The sequence below is a fragment of the Sapajus apella genome, unplaced genomic scaffold (assembly GCF_009761245.1).
Source record: "Sapajus apella isolate SASKATOON/1434 unplaced genomic scaffold, GSC_monkey_1.0 scaffold119, whole genome shotgun sequence".
Lineage (NCBI taxonomy): Eukaryota > Metazoa > Chordata > Mammalia > Primates > Cebidae > Sapajus > Sapajus apella.
The window spans coordinates 3819998-3837985 of record NW_022437059.1 but is presented as its reverse complement, the minus strand read 5'-3'; the positions used below and the strand labels follow the sequence as shown (position 1 = coordinate 3837985).

At 47.9% G+C, this 17988-nt stretch overlaps 1 protein-coding gene across 1 annotated transcript in view; it reads right to left on the bottom strand.

Annotated features, from left to right (window-relative positions):
- Positions 1-17988, bottom strand: part of ATP1A4 (ATPase Na+/K+ transporting subunit alpha 4) — a 38587-nt gene that overhangs the window by 2902 nt on the left and 17697 nt on the right. Inside the window, exons 11-20 of the mRNA XM_032260849.1 lie at positions 14830-15019; positions 14189-14361; positions 9967-10103; positions 9128-9278; positions 8346-8514; positions 6854-7008; positions 6500-6623; positions 4448-4593; positions 2163-2293; positions 1946-2047 (exon numbers count right to left, since the gene is read on the bottom strand). Coding sequence (XP_032116740.1) covers positions 1946-2047; positions 2163-2293; positions 4448-4593; positions 6500-6623; positions 6854-7008; positions 8346-8514; positions 9128-9278; positions 9967-10103; positions 14189-14361; positions 14830-15019 — 1478 coding nt within the window. The remainder of the gene's footprint in view (positions 1-1945; positions 2048-2162; positions 2294-4447; positions 4594-6499; positions 6624-6853; positions 7009-8345; positions 8515-9127; positions 9279-9966; positions 10104-14188; positions 14362-14829; positions 15020-17988) is intronic.

The window sequence follows — 17988 nt, the reverse complement described above, 5'->3', positions numbered from 1 at the left end:
AAAACATTATCATTTAAATATGTAATCAATGTAAACATTTCTTTTAATTAGATTAAATTTTTTTTTTTTTAGAGACAGGGACATGCTCTGAGGTCCAGGCTGGAGTGCAGTGGCATGATCATAACTCACTGCAGTCTTGAACTCCTGGGCTCAAGCTATCTTCCTGCCTCAGCCTCTTGAGCAGCTGGGACCGTAGGTGTGCACTGCGACACCTGGCTAATTTTTAAACTTTTTTTGTTGAGACAATGTCTCACTTTGTTGTGCAGGCTAGTCTTGAACTCCTGGCCTTAAGCGATCCTCCCACCTTGGCCTCCCGAAGTGCTGGGATTGGAGCCATTACACCCCGCTTCAATATAAGCATTATCAATAAGAGATTTTACCTTCTTTTCATCCTAAGTCCTGGAAATTCAGTGAATATTTTTTACTGACAGCATGTCTGTGCTCAGACACAAGATTTTCAACAGTGAAATGGGAAATGTAGTTCAAACAAAATAATTCAGTTGTAATATAGAAAAATATTTCACATTGCTTTAGTTTTTGACTTTAATTAAAATTAAATAAAATTACAAATTTACAATTTACTTCCCCAGTGTCACTAGCCACATGTCAAAGGCACAATAGTCGTATATGGATAGTGGCCGCCGTATGGGACAGTATAGTCCTAGGCCCCAGCTCATTCCACACACACACAAATATACACATTTCTATACAAATAGCCACCCCACCCCTTCATTCAACAAAAAATTGTTGTATATAATTTGTGTCTGCCTTAGGTATCGGGGAAATAAAAATGATGACGTGTTGGTCTAATCTCAAGAAGCTCAGGGGAATCAAAGAAAAAGGGATGAACACACACAGACACACACACACACACACACACACACACACACACACACAGAATACAGAATCACCATATCAGGTGCTAAGTTTTATGGTTAAGGTGAACACATTTGTTATTATGTCTATAATGACATTAATAGCAATAAGAATGAAGCTACTAGTAACAAAGTGTCCACCATGACCCAAGCCTATTTGGTGCTTTATACTCATTTCTATGTGTAAATGTCACAATGCTCTGCCAGGTCCAGCCCTGGAGTGTATTATTGAGACTTTGCAGGTGTAGCTGAGGCTCAGAATGGTTACGTCCTTGTCCAAGATCACAGAATAATGCACAGTAGAGTTGAGATTTCCACCTGGAGTTGTCAGTATCTAAGTCCAGTGCCAATGTCTCCTATTAAACACTAATTGAGTGTCTACGACGTATAAAGCATCGCGTAAAACACTACAAGGGATGGAAAGGGGAGCAGAGTACGTACATGCATAGAAAATGTGTTGGAAGAATACGTACTCGATCATTAACTGACGCTAGTTATGTAAGTTGGGTTGGGTAATGGGGATGGGAATGGAATGGAACATTTGCTTTCTTCTCTGTACATTTTTAAATAGAATTTTTTTTCACATCAAGCATATACTAATGTTAATGCAAAGCAAAACAAAGCAAAAACCTGGAATTGAACAAGACAAGGCACCAGACAATAAGAACTTCAGTAGGCACGATCACATACATCTACATTAAAACATATTTGCATAAGTACAACGGAATTAGCTAAGCATAGATTAGGCTATTTTTATGGTTACTTCAGCTCCAAGCAATATGTATCCTTGGACAACGACAGCACACATCACCATGAAAAAGATTTCACTCTGTTAAATGTTGTTAAGTCTGCTAAATTTGTGTGTCTAGTGGGTTGTGATCATTTGGTGCAGTCTCTAATATCTCCCTAAATAAGATCCACTGATCAGAGCTCTGCTGACCCTCCGCATATCACTGAGTGTACATGTAGCGCCATGTATCCAGGCAGCTCCTGGCTTTTGACCGTCCTAGTGAAACATACCCTTCCTCTCACATGCCCCCCCGCGCCTGGGCATCCCTTCCCTTACTCACTTGAGCGGGTACATTCGCAGGGCCACATCCATGCCTGGAGTGTAGGACAGAAATGCAGCCAAGAATGTCTCCTCCAGGATCCCGAATATTAGGATTTTGTTTCTGGGAAGAAACATGAAAGGGTGTGACGGTAAGGGAGAGGAAAAGGCAGGGGGAAATAGGATGTCCTGGTGTGTGGGGCCTGGGAGAGTGCTGGGGATTTTGGTGGGAGGCTCACCTCATGCCCTGCTGGAAAACTGAGTTGCGGCGGGTCTTGGAGACGATGAGATCCGCCCACTGCACAAGCACGATGGTGACAAAAAAGGCTGTTTGGCACGTGAACTCCACAACTTTTCGCTGCTCATAGGTCTGGAGCGGGCAGGCAGAGGGAAACAGTGTCAGAAGGGGATTCCGGGGCCGGGCGCGGTGGCTCACGCCTGTAATCCTAGCACTTTGGGAGGCTGAGGTGGGTGGATCAACTGAGGTCAGGAGTTCAAGACCAGCCTGGCCATCATGGTGAAACTCCATCTTACAAAAAAAAAAAAAAAAAAAGAAAAGTTAAAAAAAAAAAAAAGGGGATTCCGTACACCCTATAGCTTCTTTTTCCCTCTCCCACCTTCCAGGACCCCTGGGCTGAGTCAGGTCCTCACTCTTTAGACCCCCACAGCACTTCACACATGCCTCTGCTTTAGCACTTTTCGTGTTGTATTGATTTGTTTTTTTTTTTTTTTTTTTTGAGACGGAGTTTTCACTCTTGTTACCCAGGCTGGAGTGCAATGGCGCGATCCCGGCTCACCGCAACCTCCGCCTCCTGGGTTCAGGCAATTCTCCTGCCTCAGCCTCCTGAGTAGCTGGGATTACAGGCACGTGCCACCATGCCCAGCTAATTTTTTGTATTTTTTTTTTAGTAGAGACGGGGTTTCACCATGTTGACCAGGATGGTCTCGATCTCTTGACCTCGTGATCCACCCGCCTCGGCCTCCCAAAGTGCTGGGATTACAGGCGTGAGCCACCGCGCCCGGCCCGTATTGATTTGTTTATGCTTTCCTTGCCCACCTGAAAGCTTCTCAAGGACAAGCGCTTGCCTTATTTAGCTTTATGTCCTCTCCCTCTGCTTAGTTCAGTGGATGGCGTGTAGCATGGCTCAATAAATATGTATTGAATTAATGAGAAGGATGGGGTAGGAGAAGAAGGTGGACTTAAAGGGTGGTACCAGATGGGAGACATTCATTCATTTGTTGGTTCTTTCATTCACACTTTACACATAAGGAACTTAGAGTCTAGTGGGGAAAATAAATATGCTAACTATGTCAGCACAATAGGTTAAAAAGAGAGATCGCAGAGGGCTATGGGAACACAGAAAAGGTGCATCTAAATTAGATTGGAGAAAAAACTTAGGTTTTAAAAACTAAAACAGCATGTTTATAAATAACCCGTAGATTGAATACGTTTGAAAATATGTAGGACTGCACAATAACTAAATACTACATATCAACCCTCATGGAATGTGGTAAAGTTGTACTTGGAGAGAAATACAGACCCTTAAACAGTAGAAGACAGAGGCTAGAAACTGATGAGCCGAACATGGAACTTAGGTAAGACCAGTCAGCACGTTTACGTGCATCGGATCATCCCACCACTGTCCATCACAGTCAGTTGCCTTACCTGCGTCACTCCCTATCACTTCTTGAAGATTTTAGCTTCTGACAGTTACTCCAGTATTACTTCTGTCCTTATTTTTGGAGACTGAAATGTCCGTGTTGATGATCCTTCCAATGCTGTGGTCTCACAGTTCCTTAATCTTCTCCTCCCATGATATTGTCCTCCACTCCCCACCTGGGCTGCTTCCTCCCGTCCTTAAACTCTAGATAGTATCCTTTCCAATACCTATGATTTCTCTGTAATTTCAAGCATCTTACTCTCCCTGACCACCATTTTTATAATTCCATCTCACTCTAGTGCCCTGGTTCCAACACTTCTCGGACCCCCTTAGACTTACGATCCTTTGATGACATATATTATATATTTGGTTATTATCTGTCCCCCATCCCACTCCACATCCCTAACTAGAAATGGTCTTGATCTCTTGACCTCATGATCCGCCTGCCTCTGCCTCTCAAAGTGCTGGGATTACAGGTGTGAGCCACTGCGCCTGGCTGGTTTGCAGATTTTAAATCATATCATTTGAACTCTCATGGAGGGAGAGAGTATAACAGGAGAGCACACAGCATTTATTTCTGGGATAAAACCTAGGACAACAGAAATCGGCTCAGAAAAGTTGATATGACAAAGACTCCAAGGAGCCAAAGGACCCAGACAACAGACAGGAAGCGCCAACAGAGTGAGCCTGTGGTGAACAGAAGAGGATTTGCTGTTGTGGCTGGAGACTGAGGGCAAACGTGAGAACGCTCTTACAGGACTGAACAAGAGATCAGCTGTCTGCTTCCCTTCTTCCCTCTTAAAACATTTGCTAGGCCCACTCTCCCCTGTCATTCTTACTCCTACCTTATCTCTTCTACTTACCCACTGCTGTCCGTAGCTGTCCTCCAGGTCATTCAAGAATTTATCTTCCCAGTAGAGGCGGATGCCCAGCAGATCAATAGGCCTAAAACCATTCTCAGCCATGATTACAAAGTAGGTGAAGAATCCAGCCACAGCCTGGATCATCCCTGTGGATGACAGAGTTGCAGGACAGGGAAACCTGATTCAGAGAAGGGCAGCTGCAAAAGGCAGGCCAGGGGAGGGCTGGGGGCTGGGACTTGCTTCTAGCTGGGCTGGTGTGTGTCTGGAGGGTAATGTGGAAAAGTCTTGCCATCAGCCGCCTGTGCCTGTCATCTCTGTGGGACTTCCCTTCAAGCCCTGACATTTGTTTCTGAACTCTGATCCAGAGTCAGCTTTGAATCACATAATCTTAAAACTAAATAGCGTTTTTGACGCCACTGATTCCCTCTCCCATTTTTTTTTTTTTTTTTTTTGAGACAGGATCTTACTTTGTTGCTCAGGCTGGAATGCAGTGGCACGATTACGGCTCACTGCAGCCTCGACTTCTTGGGCTCAGGTGTTCTCCCACGTCAGCCTCCTGAGAGCTGGGACTGGTGTGTGCCACCATGCCCAGCTAATTTTCATATTTTTTTGTAGAAGATGGGGTTTTGCCATGTCGTGCAGGCTGGTCTCGAACTCCTGGACTTAAGTGATCTGCCCCCCGCAGCCTCCCAAAGTGCTGGGATTACAGGCGTGAGCCACCATGCCTGGCCTTCTCTCTCTGTTGGTGAATGCTGGACTCCTCTCCCTTTCCTCTGTCATTCGGACGCTCATCAAGTCCTGTCCTCTCACATCTCTACTATCTGTCCTGGCCTCTTCCTTAGTCAAAGCCTCTGTTCCATGCTTGGACCACAAGCAATAGCTGATGTTAATGTTCGCCGACTAACTACGGAGCCGTGCACTGGGAAAGCACCTTGTGGACATAGGTCCTCAAAACAATTCTATTATCTGTATGTCATAAGTGGGAAAACCGAAGCACAAAAACAGATTCAGTCATTATCCAGGGTCACATGGCTAGCAAGGGTGAAATGAGAGTCCAACACAAGTCTAACTCCTAAAGGTTTCCCCATGTGTTTTCTCCCCAAGATATTGGGATGATCTCTTTCTGCCTCTCTTTTTTTGAAACAGAGTTTTGCTCTTGTTGCCCAGGCAGGAGTGTAGTGGTATGATTTTGGCTCCCTGCAACCTCCGCCTCCCCGTTTCAAGCGATTCTCCTGCCTCAGCCTCCTGAGTAGCTGGGATTACAGGGATGTCTGCCACCACTCAGCTAATGTTTGTATTTTTAGTAGAGACGGGGTGTTTCACCATGTTGGCCAGGCTGGTTCCAAACTCCTGACCTCAGGTGATCTGCCACCTCAGCCTCCCAAAGTGTGGAGATTACAGGCGTGAGCCACTGTGCCTGGTCCGTGATGATCTCTCTTGTCCCCAGTCTCTTACCTGCTCATCACTCACCCTATTTTCTCAAATACCATTGTACCTGGCAACTCAAGAACAAGGACTTCTACAGACTCTCAAGTGTCTGTCAAGGCTGACCCCAGCACAAATGATATTTGTGTCCACCGTCTTATTTCCACTGCTTTATAAAGACTAAGGGCTCGACCAACCTGGCTTATTCACACTTCTCTAACTGTGCCATATGAAATTCCCTACTCCTCTGGTCTCCCACACCTGACCATACACTTCCTAGTCTAAACCCCACCCTCCCACACCAAGTTTAAGTCCTAATTCCTGCGTAAGGCTTCTCTGGCTATCCTCATAATTGGTGAGCCTGCTTGCTTGGTAATTCTGTAGCATGTTCTGTCTATACCCATTACTTGGCACTTGGAGATGCTATCATGTTATGCATGTTTGTTCCTTTTGTACTGGACTGTAAGTCAAGGGCAGATCAGAGATGAGTGTTTCTTTGTGTTTTCAGGGCTTAGCACAGTTTGTTGCTGAGAAAATATCTCCCTGACTTCCAAGCTGAGATGGCTCACATTGCCAGGCAGGGGCAACCCCTCCCTTTCCCTCCACCCCTCATTCCTCTGGGCGCACCAATCTGTCCATAGGCCATGCTAATGAGACGGCGGTTCACCAGTTTATCCATCTTTGGGTTCCGTGGACGCCTCTTCATGATGTCGCTTTCAGCTGACTCATAAGCCAAGGAGATGGCAGGGACCTGGAGGATGGAGGGCGGGGACGACAGGGGTCACAAAGTTCAGAAGGAAACTCGGCAGTAATTCGACTCTACCCTTCTGTCTTGACTCAGCCTCAATCCATCTCTCAGGAGGTGTGAGAGCCGGGTCATAAGTGGGTTTGTCATGAGTTTTAGTAAGAGCTCCAGGCAGAAAGCAGGGAGCTCGGGAGGCAGGATTCTGGGAATCTCTTGCTCACCAGCTTGGACCTTACCATGTCAGTGCCGAGATCAATGCAGAGGATGGTTATGGTGCCCAGAGGCAGGGGCACACCCAGGATGATGAACACCAGGAAGGGGGTGATCTCTGGGATGTTGCTGGTCAGGGTATACATGATGGATTTCTTCAGGTTGTCAAAGATCAGGCGGCCTGGGGAGGAAGGTCAACCTTCTGTGAGAAGCCCTGGGAGAACAAACCTCCCTCAAACCAGCTCCGGGACAGAGAGGCCACCTCAAAGAAGTGTCACCATCCAGGAAAGGGTCTGGAGGTCCTGGACCTCAAAGGTCCCAGTGTTGTTTCTAAACTGTGTGCCTTTTAATTAGAGCTGTGCCCTGACTGTGTACTCTTTGTTCTTGGATTCACCATAGCTAACGTTATCTGATCTCTGAAAATGAGCAGGGTTGGGCCTGGTTAATCCTGCAGTGTCTGGGAATGCCAGTATAAAAGCCTTTACAAGATTAAGGCTGAAATGGAAAGAGCCGGGGCTTGGGACAGGCTTGTGTTCAAATCCCATCTTCTGCCGTAGCTCGCTGTGACCTTGGGTGCCCTGACCTCTGTGAGCTTCATTCCTCCTGCCTTGCAAGATTGCTGCGTCCATCCCCAACTGCCTTTTCAAAGACGGGAAACCCTCTCTGCACTTGCTGCTTGGTCTTTCCCATAGCACGTATCTCCTTTTAACATACCAAATACCTTACTTACTTTATTATCTGTCATCCCCCCTAGAAATGAAGTTACATGAGGGCAGGGATTTGTGTTGTTTGGCCCCCCTACTGTTGTATACCAGCATCAAGCATAGTGCCTCCCACATAATCAGTATTCAAACGAACTTGCCGAGTTGAATGGGTATAAAATACCAGGCAAAGTGTCAGGATTATACAAGGTTTCCATAAAATGGTAGCCATTGTTATGATGTGGATCGCCATCTGTTTTAGTAAGAGAGCTCCAGGCAGAAAGCAGGGAGCCTGGAATGCAGAATTCTGGGTCTCTCCTGTTCTCCAGAGGATATTCTCTTCAGAATTCTCTGGGAAAGAGGGTGTGTAATTGGGCTCATGCAGTCAAATCAGAGGTCAAGCTCTAGCTGATCCTGATGTGTCACCATTATTTAGGCGACAGGTTCCTCGGGGACCCTCCCAAAGACTGTGGCACATGGAATAGTCCCAGGGGTGTGGCTTCATCTTGGACTTGCTGTGGACCTACTTGAATTCCAGTGAGAGGACTATGAAGATATTATGTTACACCAGAGTCCCAGTCTCCTTGATAGGAAAATGAAACGAATAAAGTGGACTTTTCTCTGATCTCATCAAAAGAGTTTGCAGATAGTGATGTTCCATGTACCAGCTGATCTAATTTGCAAAATTTTGCCTTTCTTCTGAGCCCGTACAGGCTCATGGAGGTTGGATGATGGGAAAATGGAAAGAGGGGATATATATCAACCCCAACCTGAGTCCAAGGCTGAAGTCTCAACCCTGGGAACCCCACTTCCTCACCCTCCTCCACCCCCGTGACGATGGAGGCAAAGTTGTCGTCCAGCAGGATCATGTCGGCCGCCTGTTTAGAGACGTCAGAGCCAGAGATGCCCATGGCAATGCCAATGTCAGCCTTCTTCAGTGCTGGGGAGTCGTTCACCCCGTCACCCGTCACGGCCACAATGGCTCCCTGAGGAAGTCCAGACAGAGGGAGTGAAAAATTTATTGCATCAGATCCAGAATGAGTCCCAAAGATCAGTTCAATTTCTGCATGCCTTGTTCCTGATGTAATCATGCTTGATCTAGGGCTCCCGTCCTCCCAGTCCTCCTGAGATATTTGAACTCTCAGGGAGCCCCCAAATTGAAGGCCACCATGGGGGTTCAAGATAGGGTACTCCCTGGAGTCTCCTCTAGCCCAGCCCACATGTTCCTCTGCTTGGTTTGGAACCAGGCTAAGCCACAGGCTTCCTGCCAGCTTCCTCAGGGCTTTTTTGTTTGAGATGGAGTTTTGCTCTTGTTGCCCAGGCTGGAGTGCAATGGCACGATCTCAGCTCACTGCAACCTCCACCTCTTGTGTTCAAGCAATTCTACTGCCTCAGCCTCCCGCGTAGCTGGGGTTACAGACATGCGCCACCACGCCCAGCTAATTTTTTTTTTGTACTTTTAGTAGAGATGGGGTTTCTCCATGTTGGTCAGGCTGGTCTTGAACTCCTGACCTCAGGTGATTTGCCTGCTCTGGCCTCCCAAAGTGCTGGGATGACAGGTGTGCGCCGCCACGCCCTTTCGGAGCTCCTTTTCCTTACCAGCCTCTGACATCCCTCCACAATGATGAGCTTCTGCTGAGGGGAGGTCCGAGCAAACACGATCTCAGTGTGGTTCCGGAGGATCTGGTCAAGCTGCTCTGAGTGTAGATCCTTTAGTTGTGAACCATGCACCACAATGGCTTTGGCATCCCTGAGGGAAAAGAACTTCAAAAGGCTAGTTTCGGGTGTTGAGAGTTCACCAGAGGTGTTGGTGCCAATCTTGACTATAGCTTCATTGTTTTGTTTGTTTTTGAGATGGAGTCTCACTCTGTCACCCAGGCTGGAGTGCAATGGCACAATCTCGGCTCACTGCGACCTCTGCGTCCCCGCACCCCTCCCCGGTTCAAGTGATTCTCTTGCGTCAGCCACCGTGCCCGGCTAATTTTTGTATTTTTTTTTTTAGTAGAGACAGGGTTTCAACATCTTGGCCAGGCTGGTCTTGACCTCCTGACCTCGTGATCCACCTGCCTCAGCCTCCCAAAGTATTGGGATGACAGGCGTGAGCCACCACGCCTGGCCCTAGCTGCATCGTTTCTTCTTTCAACCTAGTATCTTCACTTGTCCCCAGCCCCATATTGTCCCCAAATTGACACATTCTATTCCCTCCCTCTACTTTTGCCAACCACTCCTCTCGTTACCTCTTTCTTTGTCTTGCTTCCTTTGAAAACCCACTGACATATTCACTTTACTTTCCTCGTATGTTGTACTTTGTAATGTGTAAACCCCACACATCCTTGCTATTGAAGGAGACTCCAGGAACTTTAGTAAAGCGGCGTCTGGGTGGGGCAGGCTGGGGATGGAGGGAACTTGGCAGAGCTTGAGTTCTTCAGTGATCTCACCTGGGATTAACCTTGCTGACAGGGATCCTCAGCCGGGCAGCAACTTCCTCTGCTGTCTCGGTGTTTTCTGAGATGATGCCCACACGCTTGGCAATGGCCTCAGCTGTAATGGGATGATCTCCCGTTACCATGATCACCTGGGTTGGGAAGGGGAGGGAAGAGGAGCAGAATCATCTTCAGAGCCTGAATCCTTCATCTTTCTCCTCTAAGAACTGACAGATCACTGCTTTTTTCAACCAGGGTTTTAGTGGCTTATTCCCAAGAACTTGTGGTATAGACCAAAAACCATGCTACTGTGATTTCAACCCTTGGGAGTGGGTCAAGACTGTGAGATCATAAAACAGGACAGTTTGGCTCCTAGATTTACCAGGAATAAGCCAGGGATTTGACTATATTCAGAATTTAATTTAATTGCTCCAGAAGCTATTCTGCTTCCTTAAGTGCAAAGACAAACACCTACACATAGAACAAGTGGTAATAAAGGAATGTCTGGAATAATCCATCTGCCTAGCAAAATTTCTCTAAGGCCTAGTGCATTGAAATTCTCACTCTTCCTTGCTTCTTTCCGTGGCCTCACCCTGCCCCTTGATTTCAGCTTGGTGTTGGATACCTGGTACCTAGTCCTATCTCATTTCTACCCAAAGGTTCGTACCCATGCTGTGTGCTTTCATAGCATTCTGTTCTTCCACTGTTCTTCCCATATGTCAGTACGTGTCACACTTCTCTGTATAGTGATTGTTTATCTCTCTCCCCCACTGGACTGAGAGCTCTGCAAGGGTGGCTTCCTGGTAAAGTTTCCTGCTCTAGCACAGTGCCTAGCACATAGTAAGCCATCGATAAATAATTATGGAATGAAGCGATGGAGGAATAATCACTACCTGGAAACCACTGCACAAGGTTCCCGAGTCCCTCCCAGCACACATGGCCCAGACTGACCCCGGACACATTGCCAACAGTCACAGGTCTAACATAAAGCCAGTTCTTTATGTTAGAGAGCACCTGGTTCTCCTTCTTTTTTTTTTTTTTTCTGATGGAGTTTTGCTCTTGTTACCCAGGCTGGAATGCAATGGCGTGATCTCGGCTCACCACAACCTCTGCCTTCTGGGTTCAGGCAATTCTCCTGCCTCAGCCTCCTGAGTAGCTGGGATTACAGGCACGCGCCACCATGCCCAGTTAATTTTTCGTATTTTTAGTAGAGACGGGGTTTCACCATGTTGACCAGGATGGTCTCGATCTCTTGACCTTGTGATCCACCCGCCTCGGCCTCCCAAAGTGCTGGGATTACAGGCGTGAGCCACCGCGCCCGGCCCTGGTTCTCCTTAAATACCTCCTATACCCCAAGTTTAGGGGCCGAAATATACAGGCAATCCAGAATACAAGTTATGAGCAGGGAAGGTGTCAATATCTAAGCTGTAAAGATGTGTATGAGTCTTAGAATTTGACCTGGGAAAAGGCGGGGCACTGTGGCTCACGCCTGGAATACCAGAATTTTGGAAGGCCAAGGCCAGTGGATAGCCCGAGCTCAGGAGTTTGAGACCATGGCTAACATGGTGAAACCCTGTCTCTACCAAAAATACAAAAATTAGCCGGTGCACACCTGTAATCCCAGCTACTCGGGAGGCTGAGGCAGGAGAATCATTTGATCCTGGGAGGCAGGGGTTGCAGTGAGCTGAGATCGCACCACTGCACTCCAGCCTGGGCAACAGAGCAAGACTGTTTCAAAAAGAAAGAAAGAAAGAAAAAAGAAATAAAAAATAATAATAAAAATTAAAAAAAAAATGAAAACTTTGGGCATGGTGGCTCATGCCTGTAACCCTAGCACTTTGGGAGGCTGAGGCAGGAGGATCACCTGAGGTTGGAGTTCAAGACCAGCCTGACAGGGCCGGGCGCGGTGGCTCAAGCCTGTAATCTCAGCACTTTGGGAGGCAGAGGCGGGTGGATCATGAGGTCAAGAGATCGAGACCGGCCGGGCGCGGTGGCTCAAGCCTGTAATCCCAGCACTTTGGGAGGCAGAGGCGGGTGGATCACGAGGTCAAGAGATCGAGACCATCCTGGTCAACATGGTGAAACCCTGTCTCTACTAAAAATACAAAAAATTAGCTGGGCATGGTGGCACGTGCCTGTAATCCCAGCTACTCAGGAGGCCGAGGCAGGAGAATTGCCTGAACCCAGGAGGCGGAGGCTGCGGTGAGCCGAGATCGTGCCATTGCACTCCAGCCTGGGTAACAAGAGTGAAACTCCGTCTCAAAAAAAAAAAAAAAAAGACCAGCCTGACCAACATGGTGAAACCCCGTCTCTACTAAAAATACAAAATTAGCTGGGTGTGGTGGCGCATGCCTGTAGTCCCTGCTACCCAGGAGGCTGAGGCAGGAGAATCGCTTGAACCTGGGAGGCAGAGGTTGAGGTGAGCTGAGGTTGCACCACTGCACTCCAGCCTAGGCAACAAGAGCGAGACTGTCTCAAAACAAAACAACAACAACAAAACAAACGAAGAATTTGACCCAGGAAACATGGGACACAGAACATCTCAGAATCTGAAGAATTCTATTGCTGCCGTCCCATGAAGGTCAAGGTCCAACCTGACCAAAGAGGATTTTCTCCCTCTGTATTTGCTCTGACGCTGAACTTCACTCTTAGTCCGATTGATGTTTGGTTTCCAGATTTACACCTGGACATGTACCTCTCAGGGCAGCTGCTCACACCCATCGAAGATCCCTCAGCTCTCAATACAGGTATTGATCGACTTACGACCTATGCAACTTACGACCATTCGACTTTACGACCACAATCGCTAGCCATGACTGCTCTGCGTCTGGCAGCGCAAACGTTGCCCAGCTGGGCATACGACAGTGCGGAGCAGCTTCCGGCAGCACTACCATCTCCGCGTGCACCATTTCAACTGTACATATAGCCTACTCAACTTATGACAAAATCGTGTTACGGCCGGTCTGCCGGTCCCAATCGTGGTCGTAAGTCAAGCACTAGCTGTATCTCATTCTCACTATTGCCTGGTCCAGAGCCCCAGCCCTCCTAGCCTCACCCTTTTACCACCCACCTTGGCAGCACATTTACACCGCATCATCTAGCACTTTGCTGTTCCTAGTGTGGTCTGCAGACCAGCAGCGACAGCATTGCCTGAGAGCTCTTTAAAAAATGCAGTCACTCAGGTTTCCTGGGACCTTCTGAATCCAGATCTGCATTTCAAAATACTCCCTGAGGGATCCTCACGCATGCAGGTTGGTCTGAGAAGCACTGTGCTGGACACTGGTTCTCAAACTTCTCTGCTCATTGGAATCTCCAGGAATGTTTTTAAAAATATAGGCTCCAGGATTCTATCCTCAGAGTTTCTTTCTTTTTTTTTTTTTTTTTTTTTTGAGACGGAGTTTCACTCATGTTACCCAGGCTGGAGTGCAATGGCGCGATCTCGGCTCACCGCAACCTCCGCCTCCTGGGTTCAGGCAATTCTCCTGCCTCAGCCTCCTGAGTAGCTGGGACTACAGGCACGCGCCACCATGCCCAGCTAATTTTTTGTATTTTTAGTAGAGACGGGGTTTCACCATGTTGACCAGGATGGTCTTGATCTCTTGACCTCGTGATCCACCCGCCTCGGCCTCCCAAAATGCTGGGATTACACGCTTGAGCCACCGCGCCTGGCACTAGAGTTTCTAATTAAATTGGTCTGGGGTGTGTCCTAGACATCCAATATTTAAAGCCTCCCTGGTGATTCTAATGTTCGAGGCAAGTAGAATTCTAACTAGAGAGGAGACTTACTATTAAGTAAAAATCATAGGCCCAAGGAAACAGAAATAGGCTCAATTAAACTAAGATGATGATGATTAATATTTGAGATGGAGTCTTGCTTTGTTGCCCAGGCTGGAGTGCAGTGGTGTGATCTTGGCTCATGGCAACCTCCACCTCCTGGATTTAAGCGATTCTCCTGCCTCAGCCTCCTGAGTAGCTGGGGCTACAGGCATGTGCCACCACGCCTGGCTAATTTTTGTATTTCTAGTAGAGATGGGGTTTCACCGTATTGGCCAGGCTGGTCTTGAACTGATCTCGTGATCCACCCGCCTCAGCTTCCCAAAGTGCCGGGATTACAGGGGTGAGCCACCTCGCGCAGCCTAAACTAAGATTATGAAGCATCTACTCTGTGCAAGGCTTTCTAGTACATGCTCCAACTCATGACAGGTGGCGGGGGCTCCTGGGCTGGGCCAGTATTTACCTTGATTCCTGCACTACGACACTTGTTCACAGCGTCAGGCACTGTAGTTCGGGGAGGGTCAATCATGGATATGAGGCCCACGAAACAAAGGTTATCCATGGGAAAATTCATTTCATCTGTGTTAAACGGGAATCCCTTGGAGAAGCTGCTAGGCAGATTCAAGAAGCAGAAGCCTAGAGAGAGACAGGGGGAGGGATCAGTAGTCATCCAGCACTCTACATTCCTATCTGCTTACATTCTTGATTTTTCACCTCATGGATAATAACCATTTTGATGTCATTTTTTAAAAAACTTCTCCCACATGGGCCGGGCGCGGTGGCTCAAGCCTGTAATCCTGGCACTTTGGGAGGCCGAGGCGGGCGGATCACCAGGTCAAGAGATTGAGACAATCCTGGTCAACATGGTGAAACCCCGTCTCTACTAAAAATACAAAAATTAGCTGGGTGTGGTGGCATGTGCCTGTAGTCCCAGCTACTCGGGTGGCTGAGACAGGAGAACTGCCTGAACCCAGGAGGCGGAGGTTGCAGTGAGCCGAGATTGTGCCACTGCGCTCCAGCCTGGCGCCTGGCAACAGAGCAAGGCTATGTCTCAAAAAAAAAAAAAAAAAAAAAAAAAAAAAAACTCCTCCCACAGCTCCTCACCTAACACACGTTCCCCAAGACCTCCCAGTTCTAAATAGGCATTTTGGAAGTCTTCCTTTAGTTCATTGTCCATCGAATATTCCTGCCCATGCAGAAGAAAAGTAGAACAAAACTCCAAGATCCTCTCCGGAGCACCCTTCATCATCAGCACGTGGGTCTGGGAGCCGTCCTCCCGAAAGTGGATGGACATCTAGAGAGAGCAGAGGGAGCACTGATGGGACAGGAGGAGAGACCAAGGATCAGGGGCAAAAAGAAGGGGGAAGGTTTCAAAGGTAAAAAGACAACGTGTTTCACACCCCCATTTCTTTTGTCCCTTCCCCTCCCCAGTCACACCTTGCCCCAGGCGGAGCCCAGCCCCTCCTCCTTTTTCTAGGAAACTGCAGCCTGTTATCATTTGCTCAGGCATCTCTAGTATTTTCTCGGCCGGAAGCTCCCTGGGGGCAGAGCAAGGCACTCTCACTTTCCCTCTGCGCCTTTGCCAACTGGATGGCGAGAGAGCAGAAATAGTGGGGCTGGCAAAGAAAGAAAAGAGTAGACAGGAAAGAAAAAGAGTCCGAGGCACGGTGGCTCACGCCTGTAATCCCAGCACTTTGGGAGGCAGAGGTGGGTGGATTGCTTGAGGTCAGGGGTTCAAGACCAGCCTGGCCAACGTGGTGAAACACCGTCTCTACTAAAAATACAAAAATTAGCTGGACATTGTGGCATGCGTCTGTAATCCCAGTCACTTGGAAGCCTGAGGCAGGAGCATCGCTGGAACCCCAGGGGTTGCAGTGAGCCAAGATCGCACCATTGCACTCCAGCCTGGGTGACAGAGTCAGAGTCCATCTCAAAAAAAAAAAAAACAAAAAAAAAGAAAAAAAAAAAAAAAATACTCCAAAGACCTGTGTTCTGGGGCCAGCAAGAATGCATCATGACCTCGGGTCAGTCCATTTAACCTTGCAAAATCTTAGTTCCTTCAACAAAACATAAAAGGTTCTGCCTTGCCTTCTTCATGGAGTTTTTTGTTTTGTTTTTGTTTTTGAAGACGGTGTCTCACTCTGTTGCCCAAGGTGGAGTGCAGTGGCGTGATCTCAGCTCACTGCAACTTCCACCTCTGGGTTCCAGTGATTCTCTTGCTTCAGCCTTTCGAATAGCTGGAATTATAGGCACTACCACCACGCCCCGCTGATTTTTTGCATTTTTAGCAGAGACAGGGGTTTCACCAGGTTGGTCAGACTGGTCTTGAACTCCTTACCTCAGGCGATCTGCCTACCTGGGCCTCCCAAACTGCTGGGATTACAGGCACGAGCCACCGCACCTGGCCCTTCATTGGGTTTTTATAAGAGATAGTGTAGAAAATACTTTGAAAACTGTGAAGTACAATCCAAAAATAAATTAGTCATTCTAGTCCCTGGGCCTCTGTCTCCTAAAAGCGTGAGAAGTCCCCTGAAAGGGGCTTGCTAGTGTGGCTGGGCACGGGGGTCCTTGTAGCTGTGGTGGGGGAGGGAAGGGAACATTCTTGAAATGAACCCGAGGGGACACCCCGCAGCAAGGAGAGAGAAATGTGGGTTTTGCATTTCCTCTTGATCTCTGATATATGAAAAGGAGCTCTCCATGGGGTTCCTCTTGTGATGGACAGGAAATGCCCGCTAGGTCGCCTATTGAGAACAAAATCGACACATTGAAAGGAACAGTGGGAGTGCAGAGGAGGCCAGACTATAGTGCCCACAGGGTAAGCAGGGTGGGAAACCAGCGCACAAAACCTGGTTACAACTGTTCCGTTCGTTTGTTCAGTTACGTTCAAAATATGCTGAAGCAATTAAGAGGAAGAACCGTAACTCACTGAGGCAGAAAGCTGGAAGAGGTTTAAAGAGCTGTTTTCTGAGTGCTCAGTAAAATGTGTTGAATAACTGAAGGGCTCAGGAGGTGACAGCAAGACCTACTAGCAATTTGGTCACGGAAGAAATCACATCTTGATAGAAAATTACAAATAAAAAAGACGGAGGGAGAAGTCTGGAAATGCTGGAACAGAGCAGCTTCTTCGTTTCATTTTTATCTCAGAGGGTAGCAGACCAAGCTCTGCAAACCGCCAGCAGTCTGAGATGTCTCTCGCAAAGACCAGAGTTTCTACCTTTAGGGCAAGCTAAGGAAGGCAGCAAACTGAGGGCCTTCGAGAGCAAGTGCCTGCCAGAGCTTGGTGGCCAGTGGGCCGGCCAGTCACACTCGCTGAACCACTGAGGACAAGTCTGTCATTCGAGCTGCACGTTCAATAGCTCAGAAGAGGCACCAACATACTCATTTGGGAGAAAGTCACTATTTGTTGGCAGCCCCAACAAATGTCTTGAATATGTTTTGCTTTTATTTTGAATCACATGGAGGGAGAGGTACCTAATTTTTTTAGTCAAAGGCTATGCTGCCTTTAAAGGCCCTGCCAAGCCACAAAATTCCTGTCTGGCTAGTGAGTCCACTAAACATCAGAAAAAAATGGAAATAAGTTTACCATTTGGGCCTAAGAGACCTATTTTATTACACTCACTAAAAACCAGTTGAGATAGAAGAGGATAGATCTATTTAACTCTTACTTGCTCAGCGTTCAGTGTAAAACTGTGAGTAATTCAGTTTTTAGACGTTGGACACGGTGGCTCATGCTTGTAATCCCAGCACTTTGGGAGGCCGAGGCAGCTGGATCACCTGAGGTCAGGAGTTCGAGAACAGTCTGGCCAACATGGTGAAACCCCATTTCTACTAAAAATACAAAAATTACCCGGGCTTGGTGGTGCATGCCTGTCATCCCAGTTACTCGGGAGGCTGAGTCAGGAGAATCGCTTGAACCTGGGAGGTAGAGGTTGCAGTGAGCCAAGATCGCGCCACTGCACTCCAGCCTGGGCAGCAAGAGCAAAACTCCACCTCAAAAGAAAGGAAAGAAGGGCCGGGCGCGGTGGCTCAAGCCTGTAATCCCAGCACTTTGGGAGGCCGAGGCGGGCGGATCACAAGGTCAAGAGATCAAGACCATCCTGGTCAACATGGTGAAACCCCGTCTCTACTAAAGCTACAAAAAATTAGCTGGGCATGGTGGCGCGTGCCTGTAATCCCAGCTACTCAGGAGGCTGAGGCAGGAGAATTGCCTGAACCCAGGAGGCGGAGGTTGCGGTGAGCCGAGATCGCGCCATTGCACTCCAG